Source organism: Mobula hypostoma, chromosome 16 (genome assembly GCF_963921235.1).
Source record: "Mobula hypostoma chromosome 16, sMobHyp1.1, whole genome shotgun sequence".
Classification (NCBI taxonomy): domain Eukaryota; kingdom Metazoa; phylum Chordata; class Chondrichthyes; order Myliobatiformes; family Myliobatidae; genus Mobula; species Mobula hypostoma.
In genome coordinates, this window is record NC_086112.1 from 8,733,171 (window position 1) to 8,756,406 (window position 23,236).

The window sequence follows — 23,236 nt, forward strand, 5'->3', positions numbered from 1 at the left end:
ACAGAGCGTAGGTGTTCAGCAAAGCGGTTTCCCAGTCTGCGTTGGGTTTCGCCAATATATAAAAATATATCAAATCATGCAGATGTTTGTTATCCAAAACACAAGAACACATTTTAAACGATAAGTTAGGAAGTAATCAGGAAAGCATACATCAGTGTTTTGGGTGTGAAACCTTCCTTTATAACTAAGAAATTTCAGATTAATAACTTAACGCTAGACAGGTAGTTGAATACTTACTGTCCATTGAACCAGTAAAGTAAATAGCAAGGTAAAATGCTTATGTCAGAATCAGATTATTATTAAACATAAGGGTTAGTGAAGTGGTCTCCAGTCTCGTGGTTCTCCTGACAGAATCCTGGCCATCCTTGTCAATTTTTTTAAAATGCTTTTCATTGTACATTCTTTATCCCTTCTATCTGGTAACACATCCTGGTCTTTCAACTATATTATGCAGTTTCTTTTAAACACAAGATTCTGCAGGTGCTGGAAATCCAGAGTTACCGAGTCTCTCTCGGTCTGTCCCTTTTGCACACTGGTTGAATACTCTAGTTGGTGCAGTCTTTCATTGATTCTTTTATGGCTTTATTGAGTATGCCTGTAAGAAAATGAATCTCAGGGTTGCATATAGTACCATATATGTACTTGGATAATTTTACTGTCAAACAACGTGTGTGTGTGTGTGTGTGTGTGTACGTGAACAAATTGTGCAAACAATGAAAAAAAGTTGGTAAATAACACAGAGCCCTATAATTTCAATGGTGTTATATAAACACGCTGTAATTAAATAATTACCTATTTTATTCTCATTGCATGAAAAAATAACCGGTGAATCAGGTGTTGTTTTATAGAGAAATATAGTATTAGTAGATGTCACCTTGAACGCACTTATGCTGGTGTGGAGTAAATTGCCTTTCTGTTTGCACCTGTTTTTTTTTTAAATCCGGCTTGTATGAAGATAAACTTAAGGTGATGTACCTGTAAATCAAAATATATATGAGTAAGGAACAACATGGAGACTGTTATTGCAATTAGTTTGGGGAAAAAAAACCACTATTTTTAAACAGACCGATGAATTCCATCATTTATTGCAGGGGTCCCCAACCTTTTTTGCACTGCGGACCGGTTTAATATTGACAATATTCTTGCGGACCGGCCGACCGGTGGGGGGTGTTCAAGTGGGGTTAAACTCACCTCAGCATATCTTTTACAGTTAGGGTTGCCAACTTTCTCACTCCCAAATAAGGGACAAAAGTAGCAGTCAAATCCCGGGACACTTGTGTTTACCCCAGAAATGTCTACCATGACCATGAAGCCTTGCTTGGGCACCTGTGTGCGCATGGCATAAGTACCGATTTCCCCCCCCCCACACAAATCGGTTTTGGCTTAATCTTCCCGACTGTACTGTACATACATTATTTCTACTTTATATAGGCTGTGTATTTATCATATCATTCCTGCTTTTACTCTATGTTAGTGTTATTTTCAGTTTTATGTGTTATTTGGTAGGTTGTTTTTTGGGTCTGGGAACGCTCAAAAATTTTTCCCATATGAATTAATGGTAATTGCTTCTTCGCTTTACGCTATTTCGGCATGAAAGGTTTCATAGGAACGCTCTACCTTAGCGGGGGAAATATGGGACAAGGGCAGTCCCGTATGGAACAAACCAATTTAGCCCAATTTACGGGATGTCCCGGCAAATACAGGACAGTTGGCAACACTATGTTCAAGTTCAACAATGCGTGACAGGGACTGAGGAAAGGTGCAGCTGACTCGTATCGTTTCCCCGCAGCCCGGTAGCACATGCTTTGGGGACTGCTGATTTATTGTCTTGCTGTTTGATTTGCCCTTTCCCCTGCACAGAAAGTTTAAAAATCCTGTTGGAAAGCTTTTTTAAAATTTATTCATTACTCAGATCAGAGCATCTCTGGCAAGGCCACAATTAATTGTTCATACTTAATTGCTCTTTTATTCTTCTAGACCACTTCAGAGGGCACTTAGAGACTCAGGACTCAAACCACCAGGTTCAGGAACAGTTATTGCCCAACCATCAGGCTCCTGAACCAGAGGGGATAACTTCACTCAAACCCTCACCCATCACTGAACTGTTCCCACAACCAATGGATTCACTTTCAAAGACTCTTCATCTCATGTTCTCAACGCTTATTGCTTATTATTATTATTATTATTACTTTTTGCATTCACACAGTTTGTCTTTTGCATTTTGGTTGTTCATCTTTTCTGTTGGTTGTGATTTCTTGTTGATTCTATTGTGCTTCTTGTATTTACTATGAATGCCTGCAAGTAAATGAATCTTGGGGTTATATGGTGACATGTATGCACTTTGAATACTTACAAGCTGGGTAAAGATGACAGATTTTCTTCACTGAAATGCAACAGTGAACTAGATATGTCTGTGGTTGACTTGGTTTCTTGCTTGGTTCAATTTGTTACTATTTTGTCCATACTTGGTAAATTTTGACTCTTTTGACTGAATATTAAGAGTAATTTGACAAACCTATAGATGTGTAGCAGGGAGTATTTTGATTGGCTGCATCACAGCCTGGTCTGGAGACACCAATGCTCTTGAATGGAAAATCCTACAAGAAGTAGTGGATACAGCCCAGTCCATCAAAGGTAAAGCCCTCCCCACCATTGTGCACATCTACGTGGAGCATTGTCGCAGGAAATCATCATTCAGCAACATTCATCATCAGAGACCACTACCACTACAGGGGCCTCAGGACTCTCACCACCATGTTCACCCTTCAACCAAAGGGGGTAACAACTTCACTCGCCTCGTCACTGAAATGTTCCCATAACCTATGGGCTCACTCTCAAGGACTCTTCATCCCATGTCATTACATGCAATCCTGAAATTCTTTTTCTTGCTGGCATAGTCAGTAAATCCAAGAACCATAATAGACCACACCCAATAGGGTGGACAAATAACTAATGTGCAAAAGACAGGAAACTGTGCAAATACAAAAGAAATAACAAGTAAATATCAAGATCATGAGATGAAGAGTCCTTGAAAGTGAGTCCATGGGAATATTAGAGCAAGTGAAGTTATCCCCTTTGGTTCAAGAGTGTGATGTTTGAAGGGTAATAACTTTTCCTGAACCTGGTCCTGAGGCTCCTGCAGCAGGAAGGGCATGGCCTGGTGTTGGGGGTCTCTAATGATAATGCTGCCTTCCTGTGACACAGCTCCATTTCAATGTGCTCAAAATGAAATTAGTTTTAAAATTGCAAAATTTATTTTGAATTAGTACAGATCTCCATTGTGATGTTTAAGAAATTAATGGAGGGAAATTTCTTTTATATTGGGGATACTATTGTGATTCTTTTTTGTCATTGTGGTGTTTCATGTGCACAAAGAAAAATGAGGCATAACAAAGAAGCAAAAATGTAAATGTAAAGATACCAAAAGAAAATAAAAAAACAACCAAGGCTGCTATTATATTTGCTAAAGGCTTGTTTAGATTTCAAAGTTTGAAGTACATTTATTATCAAAGTATTTATACCATATACAACCTTGAGATTCACCTTGTTGCAGGCAGTGACAAAACAGAAACACAATGAAGCCCAGTAAAAATCCCACACAACAAACTGTCAAACACCTAATGTGTGAAAAAAGAACAAATCATGCAAATGATAAAGTAAACAAATAATGCAAACAGCATATAGTTTATATTAAGCTATAATAAAATAGCTGTCATTGCTGAAAGCTGTGTCAGTGTGTCAGAATGTTAGAGGTCTAGTAAAGATTATATAGTGCATTTGCAGATAGGTCAGTAAAGGGGTTGGAGACAGTCAGAAAATATTGTCAGAATATATCCTGAGAGTAGTTTTCATCTATTTTCACAGAAGATGATACTTGTGAAGATCCTGATAAAGGGTTTTTGGCCCAAAACAACATCTTTATTCCTCTCCATAGATGCTACTGTGTGGGGCAAGTCATAAGGATGCCCCCATGTCAGCTACCCCGCAGAGTGTTATACGGCCAGCTACATCATGGTTGACGCTCAGCTGGAGGGCCGAAGAAGCGCTATAAGGATCAGATGAAGAACGCTTTAAGGAAGTGCAAGATCAGACCCGAGGACCTGGAGAAGGTTGCTGCTGACCGTGCCACTTGGCGGCAGCTGTATAGGGATGGGGTTCGTATTCTGGAGATGGAAAGAACAACCAGAAGACAGCATAAGAGAGCCAGGAGAAATACAGCCAGGGTTGCCACCACTACCACACTAACTGCAATAGAGCTTGTGGGTCCAGGATAGGACTGTATAGTCATCAAAGATCGTACCGTTAAAGGAGTGGACATCGTCATCGGATTTCAATGGACAACTGAAGAAGAAATTTTGCTCTAGATTTCCTGCATCTGCAGAGTCTCTTGTTTGTGATGTGTATTTAGTTGCAGTGAATGATACTCATAACAGTAAAATCGTTAATGTTAATATACATATTGAAAGTGGATCAGTTTAGAAGATAGATAAGATTACCTATTACAACTGATGCCTGTCATCGAAGAGATACGATAGATGCTGATAGAGAGATTAGCATGCCTCAGAGTGTATCTGTATTTGCAACAAGTTTACAATTACTCTACTACTTTTTTTGGTCCTACAATTTGATTCTTTAAAATTTTTATCTTCAATGTCTAGCTGTTATCCTGCCTCTTTATCCTTTTGGCTTAGAGTCATAAAGTAATACAGCACAAAAACAGACCCTTGGCCTATCTAGTTCATAGCAAACTATTTTGCTATCCCATCAACCTGCATCCAATCCACAGACCTCCATGCCTCTCCTATTTATGTACCAGTCCAATTTTTTCTCAAATTCCTGCTGCTAGCTGTATAGAGTTTGTATTTTCTCCCCTTGATTGTGTGTGCTTTCTCAAGTTTCCTTCCACAGTCTGAACACTTACTGGAAGGTTAATTGGTTAATTGTTGTGGGTACGTGGCCAAGTGGTTAAGGTGTTGGACTAGTGATCTGAAGGTCGTGAGTTTGAGCCCCAGCCGATGCAGCATGTTGTGTCCTTGAGCAAGGCACTTAACCACACACTGCTCTGTGACGACACTGGTTGCTGTATTGGCCCTTTCCCTTCCCCTTGGACAACATTGGTGTATTGGAGAGGGGAGACTTGCAGCATGGGCAACTGCTGGTCTTCCATACAATCTTGCCTAGGCCTGCAGACTTTCCAGGCGCAGATCCATGGTCTCACAAGACTAACGGATGCCTTTATTTAATTGGTTATTGTAACTTGCCCTGTGCTTAGTCTAGGGTTAAATTGGGGATTGCTTGACAGTGTAGCTTGAAGGGCCAGAATAGAAGTTGATATTAGACCTATATCACCACTTTGTTAGAATCTCATTCTACACTCACACCACCCTCTGAGGGAAGAAGTTCCCCCTCATATCTCCTTAAACATTTCACCTTTCACCCTTAACCCATGACCTCTAGTTCTAATTTTATCCAACCTCAGTGGTAAAAACCTGCTTGCATTTACCCTCTCTATACTCCATATAGTTTTGTATATCTCTATTAAATATTCCCTTGCTCTCCTACGCTCTAGAGAATAAAGTCCGAACCTACTTGACCTTACCCTGTAACTCAGGTCTTCACGTCCTGGCAAAATCTTTGTAAATTTTATCTGCACTTTTCAATCGTATTGATATCTTTCCTGTAGGTGACCAGAACTGCACACTATACTCCAAATTAGGCCTCACCAACATCTTGTACAGCTTCAACATAACTCTGAACTCGCATACTTAATGCTTTGCTTTATGAAGGCCAATGTGCCAAAAGCTCTCTTTAAGACGCTATCTACCACATTCAAGGTATTATGGATCGGTATTCCCAGACCACTGTGTTTTCACCACACTCCGCAGTGCCCTTCTACTCACCTTGTAAATCCTACCCTGGTTTGTCCTCGGAGTACAACTCCCCACATTTGTCTGCATTAAATTCCATTTGCCATTTTTTCATCCCATTTTTCCAGCAGGTCCAGATTCTGCTGCAGGCTTTGATGGTCTTCCTCGCTGTCTACTACGCCCTCATTTTGTCTTTTGGAAAATTGTGTAACTTAGAATACTGAACACACAGTTCGGATCACCCTGCAGCTACATCTTGGTAATGGCTGTAAGATCGTGCACACATTAACTATGTCGTCAGTTCAACTATCTTACTGCATTCAATAAAGACTGAAGCTGGTCTAAAGTGAGAGGCCTTTCTGATTAAACAGACTAGTTAACATATTGGACTGATTATTGTACATAACATTCTAGTTGACCATAAGATAAAGGAGCAAAATTAAGCTATTCGACCCATCGAATCTGCTGTGCCATTCCATCATGGCTGATTTGCTATCCCTCTCAACCCCCTTCTCCTGCCTTCTCCCCATAACATCTGATACCCTGACTAATCAAGAACCTATCAACTTCTGCTTTAAATATACCCAATGGCTTGTCCTTAGAATTAGAATTGGATGTAGAATGCATCATTAGTTGGTGTGTGCACTTGGTTTTAAATTCTGGTTGTTGTGTTGTAAGTTCAACATGGACTAGATGAGCTGAAGGGCCTGTTTCTTTAGTGTTCTGCGATTCTGACTCTAAGCATAATGTTGAAAGTAGAAAACATTGGAATTGCAGAGTTACACACAGTGTTGGAGGAACAGTTTACAATATTCATACAATACAGTATACAATATAAATAATATTCAAATGGTATTGTTACAGCTTGCAATGGTACCAGCATCCTACAGAAGAACAACTTCAGGTATTGGCTGGAAAACAACAGAAAGCAAAATCCAAGAAAGAAAGGTAATGCCATGCTCTTCCTCCAGTTAATCTGTCTAACATCAGCTTGACCTTTGTAACATTGAGGGCCCTAGGATTTTTCTGTTATCTTGACTCTATTGAGGTTCTCAAGAATCAAGCATCAACTTTATTCACCATAAAAATGACAACATAAGAATTTGCTGTGATGTGTGGGGACACCACAGTAGCGTAGTGGTTGGTGTGACACTGTTGCAGCTTTGGGCCTTGGAGTTTTGAGTTCAATTCCAGCATGTCTGAAAGGAGTTTGTACATTCTTCCTGTGAGTGCTTGAGTTTCCTCCCACAGTCCAAATACCAATGTGACCAAATGAGCTACATACAGTGGCGTGCAAAAGTTTGGGCACCCCTGGTCAAAATTTGTTACAGTGAATGGTTCAGTGAGTAGGAGAAGAACTGATCTCCAAAAGTCATAAAGTTAAAGGTGAAACATTCTTTTCAACATTTTAAGCAAGATTAGTGTATTATTTTTGTTTTGTACAATTTTAGAGTGGAAAAAAGGAAAGGAGCACCATGCAAAAGTTTGGGCACCCCAAGAGATTTGAGCTCTCAGATAACTTTTACCAAGGTCTCAGACCTTAATTAGCTTGTTAGGGCTATGGCTTGTTCACAGTCAGTGTTAGGAAAGGCCAGGTGATGCAAATTTCAAAGCTTTATAAATACCCTGACTCCTCAATTGTCCCAACAATCAGCAGCTATGGGCTCCTCTAAGCAGCTGCCTAGCACTCTGAAAATTAAAATAAATGATGCCCACAAAGCAGGAGAAGGCTATAAGAAGATAGCAAAGCGTTTTCAGTTAGCTGTTTCCTCAGTTTGTAATGTAATTGAGAAATGGCAGTTAACAGGAACGGTGGAGGTCAAGTTGAGGTCTGGAAGACCAAGAAAACTTTCCGAGGGAATTGCTGGTAGGATTGCTAGAAAAGCAAATCAAAACCCCCGTTTGACTGCAAAAGACCTTCAGGAAGGTTTAGCAGATTCTGGAGTGGTGGTGCACTGTTCTACTGTGCAGCGACACCTTCATGGAAGAGTCATCAGAAGAAAACCTTTCCTGCATTGTCACCACAAAATTCAGCATCAGAAGTTTGCAAAGGAACATCTAAACAAGCCTCACACATAAAAGTTGCTGGTGAACGCAGCAGGCCAGGCAGCATCTCTAGGAAGAGGTGCAGTCGACGTTTCAGGCCGAGACCCTTTGTCAGGACTAACTGAAAGAAGAGTGAGTAAGGGATTTGAAAGTTGGAAGGGGAGGGGGAGATCCAAAATGATAGGAGAAGACAGGAGGGGGAAGGATGGAGCCAAGAGCTGGACAGGTGATAGGCAAAAGGGATACGAGAGGATCATGGGACAGGAGGTCCGGGAAGAAAGATGGGGAGGTGGGGGGGACCCAGAGGATGGGCAAGGGGTATATTCAGAGGGACAGAGGGAGAAAAAGGAGAGTGAGAGAAAGAATGTGTGTATAAAAATAAGATGGGGTATGAGGGGGAGGTGGGGCATTAGCAGAAGTTAGAGAAGTCGATGTTCATGCCATCAGGTTGGAGGCTACCCAGACGGAATATAAGGTGTTGTTCCTCCAACCTGAGTGCGGCTTCATCTTTACAGTAGAGGAGGCTGTGGATAGACATGTCAGAATGGGAATGGGACGTGGAATTAAAACGTGTGGCCACTGGGAGATCCTGCTTTCTCTGGCGGACAGAGCGTAGGTGTTCAGCAAAGCGGTCTCCCAGTCTGCGTCGGGTCTCACCAATATATAAAAGGCCACATCGGGAGCAGCGGACGCAGTATATCACCCCAGCCGACTCACAGGTGAAGTGTTGCCTCACCCGGAAGGACTGTTTGGGGCCCTGAATGGTGGTAAGATCTAAACAAGCCTGATGCATTTTGGAAACAAGTCCTGTGGACTGGTGAAGTTAAAATAGAACTTTTTGGCCGCAATGAGCAAAGGTATGTTTGGAGAAAAAAGGGTGCAGAATTTCATGAAAAGAACCCCTCTCCAACTGTTAAGCAGGGGGGTGGATCGATCATGCTTTGGGCTTGTGTTGCAGTCAGTGGCACGGGGAACATTTCACTGGTAGAGGGAAGAATGAATTCAATTTAATACCAGCAAATTCTGGAAGCAAAGATCACACTGTCTATATAAAAAAAAAAGAAAGCTGAAGTTGAAAGGAGGATGGCATCTACAACAGGGTAATGATCCTAAACACACCTCAAAGTCCACAATGGAGTACCTCAAGAGGTGCACGCTGAAGGTTTTGCCATGGCCCTCACAGTCCCCCGACCTAAACATCATCGAAAATCTGTGGATAGACCTCAAAAGAGCAGTGCATGCAAGACGGCCCAAGAATCTCACAGAACTTAGAAGCCTTTTGCAAGGAAGAATGGGCAAAAATCCCCCAAACAAGAATTGAGAGACTCTTAGCTGGCTACAGAAAGCATTTACAAGCTGTGATACTTGCCAAAGGGTGTGTTACTAAGTACTGACCATGCAAGGTGCCCAAACATTTGCTTCGGATCCTTTTCCTTTTTTGTTATTTTGAAACAGTAAAAGATGGAAATAAAAAAGTAATCTTGCTTAAAATATTAAAGAAATGTGTCATCTTTAACTTTATGCCTTTTGGAAATCAGTTCATCTTTTCCTCGCTTAGCTATTCACAGTAACAGAAATTTTGACCAGGTGTGCCCGAACTTTTGCATGCCACTGTATATGTAAAAATAAGTGAATTGCATATCTCATGATGCTACCATGTGATGTGTGCGTGCCTTGCTTAAAGTAATCACAAAGTTAAACTTACATTGTGCTTTTTGCTTTTAATTAATTCTATATTTTGGAGTAACAAAACATAACAAGTTTCCTCCGTGTGTTCTGGTTTCCTCCCACATTTCAAAGAAGTACTGATTAGTAGGCTAGTTGGGCATTGTAAATTGTCCTGTTATTGCTGCAGAAATCTGCAGTCAGCCACAGTATGGCTTATCTTCTGCTGAGCAAACACTGGTGGGGGGGAAGGGGGCAACACCAGCCCCAGCCTGGTCGCTGCACCACACCGCCTCTGGTGGAGTGTACCAGCTCAGACGGCTCTCTCTTGGTGTCTGTAAGCACCTAACTCCATAATGCTTGAATCTCCTATGTGCTTCCTTTTGATTTTAAGCTTCTGTGCATTCTGCATGCATAGTTCTTATTTGAGTGCCTCCTACTTCTTCTCTACCAGTCCTATTTTTGTGCATTAGATGTCTCTCTATAAAGGCATATCTTTGTTATCAAATTCAAATTTAATTATCATTCAACCATATATTAATGCTGCTGAACAAAGCAGTGTTCCTCTGGGGCCAAGGTGCAAAACATACACAGCGCATACTTTTTTTTTAAAAAAAAAGTCACAAAAAAAGTGTGTATATTTAGTCCAAGACCCTGAGTGATATGTCCCACAAATTAATTGGTACAGATTCCCGGAAGGTTATAGTAATAGTGTTCAAATAGAAGAACGTAATGTTAAGACATGGTTAAAATTAAATGTTGCCAAGGAAAGGGTGATCTTGTATATGAAAAGACCGCAGGCTTCCATTTGTAGACTGATAGCCACTTGTATTATGGTTTTACCAGGAAGTATAATGGACACATAGAAAGCAAGCCGCTGACTGTTCCTAAGGATATTAATCTGCATTTGGAAGCAAAGAGCATTACGGAAATGGATACACGAGGTAGGATGAACAGCTGAAGATGCACATTTAATTATTATGTTGAAAATTCCCTTGATCTTTATATGGTGAGTACTCTTATATGCAGTAACTTTATTATCATTGAGGATTGTGGCATGGATGTATTTAAAAGCTATCACTTCTCATCAAAGTTGCTGTCTTTAACTGATTTATCCTGTTTGTTCACCAGATTTGAGCGTGTCATTGTAAAAAAAACATTCTCCAAGCATTCTTGCTCTATGATCAAGTGAACTTTTCCGATACAGATACCCATGTTCTGTAAAAGATGCTGACTGGATTTTACCTTTTTCTGCTTCACTCAGCAAGTTCCAAGCCTTTGGAGGTTCTGATCTGTAATGCATAATTCATTTTTGTTGGTACCATATGCTTTTTTTTCCTGCTCTAATACACAATGCCAGCCTTGTTCAGGTCTGGTTCTAAGTCTAAAGAACTTCAAAGATCTTATACTTGTCTTTTAGTTTCATCACATTAAATCTCTTTAAAAAATGAATTGACACGTCATTTGAACAGAGAATCCCAATACTTTATGTGAAAATTTATTTTCTGTTTCTTCTTTTCGCTGCTTTTCACTTCATTTTGAATTTGTCAACCAAAACCATTCTTAATTTTATACTGGTGTGTCAGTGTACTCCCCAGTGGAAGGATGAATGCTAGCTGTTATTTTATTTATTTATTTATTCAGATAGAGCGTGGAATAGGCACTTCTGGCCCTTCGAGCTGCGTCACCCAGCAATCCCTGATTTAATGCTAGCCTAATCACGAGACAATATATAATGGCCAGCTAATCTACCAAACAGTAGGCCTTTGGACTGTGTGAGGAAACCAGAGCACCTGGAGGAAACCTACGCGGTCATGGGGAGAACGTACAAACTCCTTACAGATAGTGCAGGAATTGAACCCGGGTCACTGTACTGTAAAGTGTTGTGCTAGCCACTACAATACTGTACTGCCCCATTTTCTTTCATTCGTTATTTTTCCCCTGGAGACCTCCTCTCCTCTCAGACTACTCCACTTTAAGGAAAATGATAGTGCCTTCACTGCCAGATGAGACCAGAAGACACGGGGTAGAATTAGGCCATTTGGCCTATTGTGCACTCTGCCATTCCATCATGGCTGATTTATTATCCCTCTCAACCCCGTTCTTCTGTCTTCACCCTGTAACCTTTGACACCTTGACTAATCAAGAACCTATCAATCTCTGCTTTAAGTATACCTAATGAATTAGCCTCCGCAGCCGTCTGTGGCAATGAATTCTACAGATTTACCACCCTCTGGTGAAAGAAATTCTTCCTCATCTGTGTTCTAAAGGATCGTCCTTGTTTTTAGGCTGTGCCCTCTTGTCCTGGACTCCCTCCGCTATAAGAAACTTGTATGGTGAAATCTGAAACAAATTCGGAACCTACATGATTACCCAGAATCATCCAGAACTAGTGGACCACCAAATACTGAGATTTTTTACCTCATTTCTACCACCTGGTTTGGGTAATCAATCCAGACTTCCTTGCCGCCTTTTCCTTGAAACTGAATTTTATGCTGGAGATGGTCTCCCAATAATTCAAACCATTGTTTCCATGAAACTGAATGGGCTTACACCTTGAATATGAGGAGAGTGGACCACGGGAGAAAGGGAAGGAGGAGGAGCACCATTGGAAGTGATAGGCGGGTGAGGAGAAGAGTTAATAGGCCAGAGTGGGGAATAGAAGAAGAGGGAAGGGAGAGGGGGAAAAAAATTACCTGAAGATGAAATCGATGTTCATGCCATCAGGTTGGAAAATACCGAGACAGAACCTCAGAAAACAAGGAATTCCCATCTCCTATCAGTTTCCTTCTTCTCCAGACCTTTGCCTTTTCTGTTTATCAATTCCCAGCCTCTGACTTTGTCTGTCCTCCCCCACTCACCTGGCTTCACCTATCACCTAGCTTGTCCTCTTTCCTCTCCCCACACCTTTTTATTCTGGCATCTTCCTGTTTCCTTTCCAGTGCTGATGAGGGGTCTCAGCTTGACTCCGTGACTTGGTCTAGCCACTTCAAAGGCAATTTAATGAAATAGCCAGTAAATCCATAAGCTGCAAATGGCAAGTTAAAGCAGAATGAACTTGAAATTAACATCAGCATTTAGTACTGTTAATGGGAATAGAAATAAGTTGAGGAAAGCTAAACACAAGAGTACACAGTACTGTGCAAAAGTCTTGGGCACATATCTACAGCTAGGGTGCCTAAGACTTTTGCACAGTACTGTATTTGTCAACATAGAGCAGAGTGAGTTTGTAAATCTGGCAGGAGCAAAGGATGCTGGGAATGGCGAGGGTGGAGTGCCGCAGGGGTGTGGGATAGGTGGCAGAGCAGGAGTGCCAGGGGCGTGGAGTGGCACGGGTGCAGACACACCCAGCCCTGAGACACCAGGCAAGGTCACTTGATTTCAAACAGTCAGTTGACTGATCATTACAGGATGTCTCTCTGGTGTTTCCCGCTCCCACCCCTCTCCCTGCCACTTCCCACCATCAGTCCACAATGGAGACCCATATCAGATTTATCATATGATATAGAAGCAGAATTAGGCCATTTGGTCCATCGAGACTGCTCCAAAATGACATATTTCATCACTTACATATTTGTTTTTGTAGCAGCAGCAGTGCAATACAATGCATAAAATTACTACAGTACAGTGCAAAAGTCTTAGGCACCCCAACTATATATACGTGCCCAAGACTTGCAGTACTATATAATTCAGGGAATGACTTCAGTCGGACTTTGAAAACAAAGAGTATAATATTTTAAACATATAATTTAACAAAAGATACTCTGCTCCAGCTAAGATTCCATAAGAAAGAAAAATAAATAAATAAGTAGTAGGTGCCAAGCTTCAGAAATGTTTCTACCGGTTTTAAGATCATACTCCTGGTAGAACTGCAAAGATTATCTGAACTATTTGTGCTTTAAGTTGTCATAGGTATATTCATTTGGAAATTCATCTTGCCTCATGTCATTTTTAAACTGACTCAAACAAGTATATGTGCCTGTGATGACAGATTGGAAAATGAATGTGTTTTTTCTTTTGTTTACTATCACCAAATGGATTACATAGGAAACGTACGATAAGCTTAGATTGGCATTGTAGTCTGCATTTATCCATGATGGCTTGAATGAAATCTTTACTTACATTAAAAATCTATACTGAAAATGGTGTAAATAACTCTTTGAGTTGGGTTTTTTCTGTGAAATAAGTTTAAAATCACCTAATAATTTCCCTTTCCCCTTCAGTTCTGCATTACTTCCCTGAGTACCAATGGCTGGTGGATTTTACCGTTTGTGCTACAGTTGTCTACGTCATTACTGAAGCCTACTACAGTCTGACTAACCCTCATAATGAGATGAACATCAGTATTGTTTGGAGCCTGCTCGTCCTTACCTTTGTATTGTATCCTTTTAATTACTTCAGAATGCTTGTGTTAATAATAAATTATTTAAAATATGTAAAAGAATTAGTTGAAGCTTTGAACTACATTACCTAATTAGAAAGTTGTTTTTTCATTCAATTCATGGACCATTGGGCTATGGTCCAGGTGCAGGATGATGGCACTAGGCAGAATATTATTTTGACATGGACTGGATAGGCTGAAGAACCTTTTTCTGTGTTATAGTGTTGTGACTATGATCATTTTTGCTAATTCTTTAAGCAGAGTCTTCAGTAGTGAAGTTGGGAATATTGCTAGTATCTGAATAATCTTGGCAAACTTCATGCTTTTGTCCAAATTCAGAAGCAGTAATTGGTCAGCTTCTTCATAAATTTAAGCACTAGAAACTTTCAGTTCTGGAAAAGGGGAGTTTTTAAACTGATGTTCTTATCCACGCCTTGTGGCACATTGGGTGGCAATTGACGATTCTTTAGCCTTTGTTTTTTTTTACAAGGCCAAATTGCTAGCTTGTTGCTCAACCCAGCATGGATGGAAAGTGTGTAAGGAGCCGGCTGGATTCAAATTGGGGACCATTTGCCTCATTATCTGGTGTGGACGCCACTACACCACTGGCCAGCTAACTGCTATTGAGGTCAAGTGGGGGAAAGAATAATCGGTCATGACCTTCAACCCTATTGCCAGAGCTTAGGTCAGTACTTGCCTGGATGTCCCTGAGGGAGCTCTGGTTTCCACTGCTGGCATTGGCAAATATGGGCGTTCTGCCATGTAAAGAGTTGCACTAACCATTATGCTACCATGCCCTGAGTGTTCCTAGGAAGAGGAGTGGAATTGATGGCTAGGTAACACAGATTTCCTCATGGGCAATAAATACTAAATCTTTATTCTTTCCACTGTTGCAAAAAAGCATCCACTCATTCATTATGTAATGGTATTTATACAAAATTATTGGGGATATTGATAATGTAAATGCAAGCTTGTTTCTTCCACCGAGGTTGGGTGAGACTAGAACCAGAGGTCATGGGTTAAGGGTGGAAGATTTAAGAGGAACATGAGTTGGAACATCTTCACTCAGAGTGGTGAAAGTGTGGAATGAGCTGCCAGAGAATGTGGTGGATGCGGGTATATTTTCAGCATTTCAGACCAATTTGGGCAGGTACGTGGATGGAAGGGTTATGGTCCAGGTGCATATCGATGGAACTAGGCAGATTAATAGTTTGACGTGAACTAGATGGGGTGAAGGGCCTGTCTTGTGCTGTAGTGTTCTATGACTCTCTGACTCTTGAACTGGGGAGGGGGGGGGGTGGTCACTGAACTGTTCCCACAACCTATGGATTCACATTCAAGGACTCCTCATGGTTTTGATATTTATTGCTTATTTTTTTTTACTTTTTGTATTTGCGTAGTTTTGTGTATAGGCTGTTGTACATCCTGTTGTGCAGGCTTTCAGTGATTCTTTTGTCTTTCTTGTTTTTATTATGATTGCCCACAAGAAAATGAATCTCAGGGTTCTATAAGGTGACATATGTAATTTGATAATAAACTTACTTTGAACTTTGATTAGATTGACAGCAATGGAGAGACCAAGCAGGATAGTTGCTTGAGAAGGTTAGGTGTAATCAGATTGGAAATGGAAAACAACACTTTAGCTACAGATTAATAGGTAAGAATAAAACCAGGAAATGCCAACCTACCCACCCAGGCAGTAGTGGATAGAAATATTGGTGAAGGATGGCATGGTCAGAAATAGCAACAGTTGTTGGAGACAGGGTGGACGAATAGAATTCCAGTGTCACAGTCACATTGGATGTCCTCAGTGATTATTGAACATAATAGTTTTAATGTCCCTGGCAAGGTCAGAAATCTCTGGAGAGTTTCATAAAAGGAGTTCTAGCTAACGTAGTCACAATGGGAAATCTTGCTATTCAGTGAAAAGCCCAAATGTATATAGGCAATGGACATTCAAGGCATGTGATGATGCCCTACTGTCAGATTAGAAAAGGCATCTGTGAGATCTGTGGGTTTAGACCAAAGGAAAAATGGCTGGAGTCACTTGTAACTTTAGTGCTAGGGTGTTTATTAGGTGTGTTAAAAATCAAACTTACACAAATTAGTGAAAATAGTGAGGGGAAAAAAACTGCCAATATTTACAAAAGATATCTACTGGAAAACACAATAATAGCTCTGTACTTATTTTTGTCCAGTGTGAACTCCTGGCAGCCCTTGTCTCTCCCCTACTGAGGGTGATGTGATCTTGATTTTTTTGTTAGGCACCAGGACATACCATCTTTAATTACCCACAAAGTTAACTTAAGACTATACATGAATTGGAATATGATGCACCCCACAATGTAGTTACACATATTACAAAATAAACAGAAGTTTCTACCTTAAATACAGTATACACATTTACACATCGCTGTTCCTAAAGAAATAGAATATTCCTCCATATATGGCAGAAAAGGCACCATAAAGCCAACCTGAGTACATCAGCTCAGTTTGGGATCCATCCTGAGAATATACCAGGAAAGACAATGAAGCACATACATTCAATGCAGCGAAGAGCAGAATGATGAGGCAGTGTTTTTAACTTTCCACCAGTCACATATCCTTGACTTCTGACCTTGTTACCTTTGATAAGTTAGAGGGATGAATCCTGTTGATGATATCAGTCCACTCCTATGGGTATATGTGAACTTTTTGCCTGAGTTTGGGTTGGCGCAAGCAAAAGATAATCAAGTGTTCTGCATTGTAAGTGGTGCGATTCTATTACAGCTTGGGGCTTTCCAGAATTCAATTCCGGCTCCATCTGTAAGGAGTTTAAGTTCTCCCCGTGAACCAAGTGGGTTTCCTCTGGCTGCTCCAGTTTCTTCCCGCAGTCCAAAGATGTTCTGGTTATCAGTTAATTGGTTATTATAAATTGTCCTGTGATACAGCTAGTGTTGGGTTGCTGGGTGGTGTAGCTTGATTGGCCACAAGGGCCAGTTCCACACTGTATCTCTAAATAAAATAAACAAAGTTTCACCTCATTGATGCTCCTGGGGCAAGGGAGTTAATATTCCTTCTACTGTTTTGTTTGGGTGAAGTCATTAAAATATCATCTGCCAATGTTGTTATGTACTTCCCATTACACACCTAGAATCAGGGCTGAATAATTATTTTCTACTTATTCCTGAACATTTGCTATTCAGAGCTCATGAACATTGTGTTGCTTAGATTCACACAGAACATTTGGTGATTGTATATTGTTATAGATGGTGCTGTGGATTGTAATTAAAACTTCGTTCTGTGCTCTCTGGTGGTTTGTGATGTTATTAGAACTCTGTGATTGAATTACAGTCCTGTAACACCCTTTGCCATGATCATTTTTCTATGCTTTTTTTGGCTTTGTGCAAATGTGTTTTATTTATGAGCCAAATCTTTCTTGAGCAGGCAAGCAATCCATCTATGGTGATGTAATCGTACCCAGAATGCCCTCAGGAATGGTATGCTACTCCCCAATCACAATAGTGCAAGGCTGATTGCTATTTTACTGTGGCCCACATAGTTAAAAGATAGATAGATAGTTATTTATTTATTTATTTATTTATTTAGAGATACAGTGTACAACAGGTCCTTTTGGTTCACTGAGCTGTGCCCCCCCAGCAACCCGCTGGTTTAACTCAAGCTTAATCACAGGACAATTTACAATGACCAGTTAACTAACTGGTAGCTCTTTGGACCGTGCAAGGAAACCAGAGTATCCAGAGGAAACCCATGTGCTCATGGAAGAATGTACAAACTTTCTTACAGACAATGCCAGAATCGAACTTTGAACTCCGATGCCTCTGGCTGTAAGCATCAAGGTAAATGATATACTAGGGTGGCACATCTTATTTATAAAGAAAAAAATTGCAATGTCGTATTCCATTGAGGAATAAATTGACACATTGGGTGTGGAAAATGTTTTGTACATGAGTACCCAAGACTTTTATTTCATTGCACAGAATAAATTAAACCATATCACTTGGGGCTTATCAGTTGTCTACTCAATTAATGGTGCAAGTGTTATATTTGGAAACATAATACAGAATTGATTCTTTCCGGTCTCTCTGTGACCACGTGGGTTTCCTTGGGGTGCTCCAGTTTCCTCCCAAATTCCATGCTACAGTTAGGGTTAGCGAGTTGTGGGCATGCTATGTTGATGCTGGAAATGTGGCGAGAGCTAGAGGTAGTAGACATCATTACTGAAGATAATTTGGGGAAGCCATGCTAGTGTACCATTACACTAACCTGCTATTACAACACTAGCGACCAAGGTTCATTTCCTGCTGCTGTCTGTAAGGAGGTTATTCATTCTCCCTGTGACCATGTGGGTTTTCTCTGGGTGCTCCAGTTTCCTCCCACATTGCAATAATGTACGCTTAGTGTTCGTGCGTTGTGGGCTTGCTATGTTGGTGCCAGAAATGTGGCAACATTAGCAGGCTGTTCAGTTCAATCCTCACTGATCTGATTTGATGTAAACCATGCATTTCACTGTATGTTTTGATGTAGATGTGACAAATAAAACTCATCTGTATTATTAAAATGCCCCATATGGTTATGAATTAACAACTTAGAGATAATGCAGTTCACTGTTGTAATCTGAACTATAAGACTAAATATTTAAAATGCTATTTATCATGTATTATAATAAACTTCATTGAAAACTCTAAAATAAACCCATACTGAAGCCAGTGCTTCCTCCTCCTTTCTGGTCCTGAAGATGGGTCTCGGCGCAAAATGTTGACCGTTAGTTCATTTCCATAGATGCTGCCTAACTTGCCAAGTTCCTCTAGCATCTTGTGTGTTTTGTTTTGGATTTCCAGCATCTGCAGAATTCCTCGTTTTATAACTAGTAAATCTCATCATTATTTAAAGACTTGATAACAATTTGCATACATTTTTGTTTCTCAATCCTTTTAAGTTATTTGCTGTTAAATTAGTTGTTTGCTTTTAAGTTACACTAAGAAAGTAGAAAACCACTGAGAGAGTGAAACCAAAAACTATCATCAGGTTGAGACTTGGATATGCAATTCCCTCTAGAGACTGAACTGTACTTCATAACAAAACAATGAAAACATATATAGTGTCATATGAAAGAAGGAGAGAAGAAAAAATTATTGGATTCGTTGCATGAGTACCAGTGCAATGAAATACCTGATGTTTCAGTAAAGTACCTTGGCTGAAATCATTTGTAGCACTGAAATCAATATCTATTTGTCTCCATATCTGTTTACCACATTGATTTTTTTTTGCATGGTAGTTATTTTGAAATGTTGCTTTTATCTTGTTTTCCTTAACAGTTTATCAGTAAGGTATTATTTTCTCTGACCACTCACTACTTTAAAGTGGAAGAAGGTGGGGAGAGGTCAGTTTGTATCACCTTCGGTTGCTTTTTCTTTGTGAAAGCAATGGCGATCCTAATTGTAACAGAGAACTATTTGGAGTTTGGACTGGAAACAGGTACTTGAGGTGCTAATCCTGACATGTTTAAAAGAAATTTAACCAATGACTACTTTTGGAATATTACATTTTTAATGATATCATTCCACATTTGTATTGCTGTCATTCTTTGGCTGAGAAGTTGGGTGGTGATTGGTGGAAGAGGTAAAGGGCTGAAGAAGATGGAATTTGATACCAGAGGAGATTGGACTTTGGAAGAAAGGGTAGGAGGGGGGACACCAGAGGGAGGTTACGGAGAAGGGGTGAGGGGGAGCTGCAATGGAAGAGAGATGGGGTGGGGGTGGGAGAAGAAATTACCATAAGTTGGAGAAATCAATGTTCATGCCAACAGGCTGGAGGCTACCCAGACAGAATATGAGGTGTTCCTTGTCCAACCCAAGAGTAGCCTCATTGTGGCAGTGGAGATAAATCAGAAAGGGAAGTAGAATTAAAATCGGTAGCCACCTAGTAAACCTGTCTATTGTGGCTGGCGGAGCGAAGGTGTTCAGCGAAGCAGTTTCCCAATTCTGCGTTGGGTCTCACTGAGGCCACACTGGATACAGTACAGGACCCTAGCAGACTTGCAGGTAATGGAGTGTTGGGGAGCGGAGAACTGGAGGGGGCCTGATTAGCTGGAATTACCAGCTGGAAGCATCAGATGGGGAATGGCCAGAGGTAGTTGAATTGTGAAGAGTCAGGGGTGTTTTGTATTTGGTATGATTGATGATTTCAGATGGAGGAAATGGAACACATCACATACGGGATTCCATTTAATTGGGACACATTGGAACGGGTACATTTTAGCCCAATTAAGTGGCTCCCTCAATTAGCTGAAGTTTCATGGGAATAGTTATGTAAATTCATGTACCTGTCATGTTCTTCTGATTTGAACAAAATCAACGCAGCCACCTGGTGCAGATAATGGACTGCCTTCATATAATGCTTTTGGTGATTGCATCCTCCAAATCTTCATTTTCATTGTAACTTTCAAGATGATTTGTTGATACTTAATTCTTCATGGTTTCTAACTTGTTGAAATAGTGAAATAATTTCATTTTCACTCCCTGCAATTTCTGGCATCTCCAAACCTCAGTGCTACAAACTACAGTGAGTAAGACAATTCTGAAATATGTAGCTACTTATTTATCACCAACTATCAGTGACAAAAATCACTGCACCTTGAGCACAAACACACTCAACTAATGCTATTTATTTGTTGTAAGCACTGTGTCTTGTCTAATGACCACACAAGTGTGTGCAACTGATACGAGTCAGCAACAATCACCTGTCCAAATTAATTAGCATGGTGTCCCAAATACATGAAGAGAATCCTGGCTATTTTCTCAATTTGTTTTTTTGTTCTTTGAATTATCCCAAATAAGCAGCTGCCACGATTAACGGATGGACAAATTAACCAGAGTCCTCTGTCTATATAGATTAGTGAAGCAGAGGGAAAATCTTGTTAAATTTTTCAGTCCAGTATCAAAACTTATTGGACACCACTAAAGCCTTTGTAATCATGTTATAAATGATTTAACATAAAGAAAACTGTGTGTAAAATTAAATATTTATTCTTGAAGTTTGTAATTTTAGTAAGTTAAGCATTTTCATGTATTTGTTTAATCCGTGGTGGGGTTTGATACATAATTCCAAGTACAGGATCTAATTGAAACCATTGGATCAATAGTAATTCCCTAGGGTAATTGCACATTTTTGAGCAATGCACAGTAAAAGATGCTTTAATAAAATACACTGTGACTGTAATCCTGGTAATAGCCTGACCTGTAATTTCCTGTAATGTCCCTGTCTCTAAACCCTAACCTTGGGCGCCAAAGTAGCGTAGTAGTTAGTGCGACACTATTATAACGCAGGGCAATGGAGTTCAGCGTTCACTCCTGGCATCCTCTGTAAGGAGTTTGTATTTCCTCCCTGTGCAATGTACGGGGTCCCTCCGGGTGCTTCAGTCTCCTTCCACATTTGAAAGACGTACTGATTAAAAAGTTCATTGCACATTAGAAATTGTCTTGTGATTAGGTTAGGGTTAAGTTGATGGGTTGCTCGTGGCACAGCGCAGAAGGCTAGAGGGGCCTGTTCTGCAATGTATTCCTGAACAAATAAACAATAAACTTGACCCCCCCCCCTCAATTTTATAATATTCTACACAATACATCTACTACTACAGTGAGTACTGGAAGCTGAGCTAGGTTGCATTGAGAAGCAGTGATAGAATAAAACTCCCTGAAAATCCACTATTCAACTGTTCAGAGTTGCTGCTAGTTCTGCAGCTGGTCCACCAGACACTCCCTTAAACGCATCGCAGCCCTGACTCCTGCACTTCCTTGGAATTCACTGGAAAGTTTATGATACTGAGAAAATGGCTAATACCAGGGGGTATAAATTTAAGATGTTTGGAGGAAAGTATAGGAGATGTCAGAGATAGGTTTTTTACATAGGGAGTGATAGCATGGACCACACTGCCGGGGGTAGCCGTAGAAGCAGATACATTAGGGTAGGGATACTCAAGCTAGGGTTCACGAAACCCTCAGTTAATGGTAGGGGTCCGTGCTATTTATAAAGGTTATACATTAGGGGCACTCGAGACCCTTGGGCACATGGATGATAGAAAAATAGAGGGCTATATGAGAGGGGAGGGTTAGATTGATCTTGGAGTAGGTTAAAGGGTTGGCACATTATTGTGGAGGCTTGTACTGTTCTATAGTGTCGCATATAAAAGCTATTAAAAATATAGAGTGTAAAATGTCGAAACAGTCCAGTAAATCAGCTCAATTTAATTGATTGTAGAGTTTTATGAAACTTGAGCTTTTACATTCTAAATAGTGTTATTATTTACTTAAAAATATGTTGCTTCCAAAAATCTCTAAGAAAGTTATTGCACATCTGTTTGTTCTGTAGCTACTTAAACTCATCCTTTTTAATGGTGTTAAACGAGGAGTAAAAAAATGTCTTGTTGAATGAAACTACCTCTTTATAAAGATCAAAATAATAAAAACATATTAAACTGAAATGAGTAAATGGGAGTGGGACGTGTGCTGGGAGATAGGACAGAAACAGGGTAAAAAAAAATTGACCTAATTACAGAAAAATTATGATAATAAAGTTTCTAATGCATCCATTACTGTTTTATGAATTTTGCATATTTCTATTATCTAAAAGATGCAGTATAAAGAAATGTATATAATAAATAGTTATTCGAATGACTTTCCTCTACCTGTATTTAAAAACAAAACTGTAACTGATGGGAATTTCTCTATGATCCTTTAAACCTGTTTGGAAAGTAGTCATTCTATAGAATCGAAGAGATAGCGCCTCTGGTGTCTGTAGCAGTTACTTGAAAACAAACCAAAACTGCTGTGAGACTGAGTACGGGAGTTGGCACTGTATGACACACTTGCAAAAATTGAGTTCCATATTGAAAAACGTAAGCTCGATCTTTTATGACCAAATTAGCAAAGGTGAACGATCTTATAGTGTTTTCAAAAAAATTAACAAACTAAATTAACGAAATAAGAGTAATTGGTGTAATTACAAAAAATATCACCCCGGCTCACTCCCTCTCAACTAAACTAACTAAGACAAAGTGTGAGTACATGACTATACTCTACCACGCCCCAACCCACATGACAAATTACAATACAGACAGAAGAAATATACATGGCTCCTACAATGTTCATTTATCCTATCATCCTGTGCTACTGTTACCTTTACAATGGGATCTTGCTTTTCTCAGTCAGATGATGTTTGTCGATTTATAGTTTCCTAAAGCAGATAATTTTCTTTTGTACAATTTTACAAAAACTTA

General features: G+C 40.1%; 1 protein-coding gene across 4 annotated transcripts in view; it reads left to right on the forward strand.

Moving 5' to 3' along the window:
• The window catches only part of tmem161b (transmembrane protein 161B), a 55,645-nt gene that overhangs the window by 10,423 nt on the left and 21,986 nt on the right, over positions 1 to 23,236 (forward strand). For 3 of the 4 annotated variants that reach the window (XM_063068503.1, XM_063068501.1, XM_063068502.1), the window contains exons 3-6: positions 6,732 to 6,815; positions 10,425 to 10,522; positions 13,802 to 13,958; positions 19,286 to 19,437. In XM_063068503.1, coding sequence (XP_062924573.1) covers positions 6,732 to 6,815; positions 10,425 to 10,522; positions 13,802 to 13,958; positions 19,286 to 19,437 — 491 coding nt within the window. Of the gene's footprint in view, positions 1 to 1,977; positions 6,127 to 6,731; positions 6,816 to 10,424; positions 10,523 to 13,801; positions 13,959 to 19,285; positions 19,438 to 23,236 lie in introns of all 4 variants that reach the window. The other variant, XM_063068504.1, reaches the window with a different exon arrangement.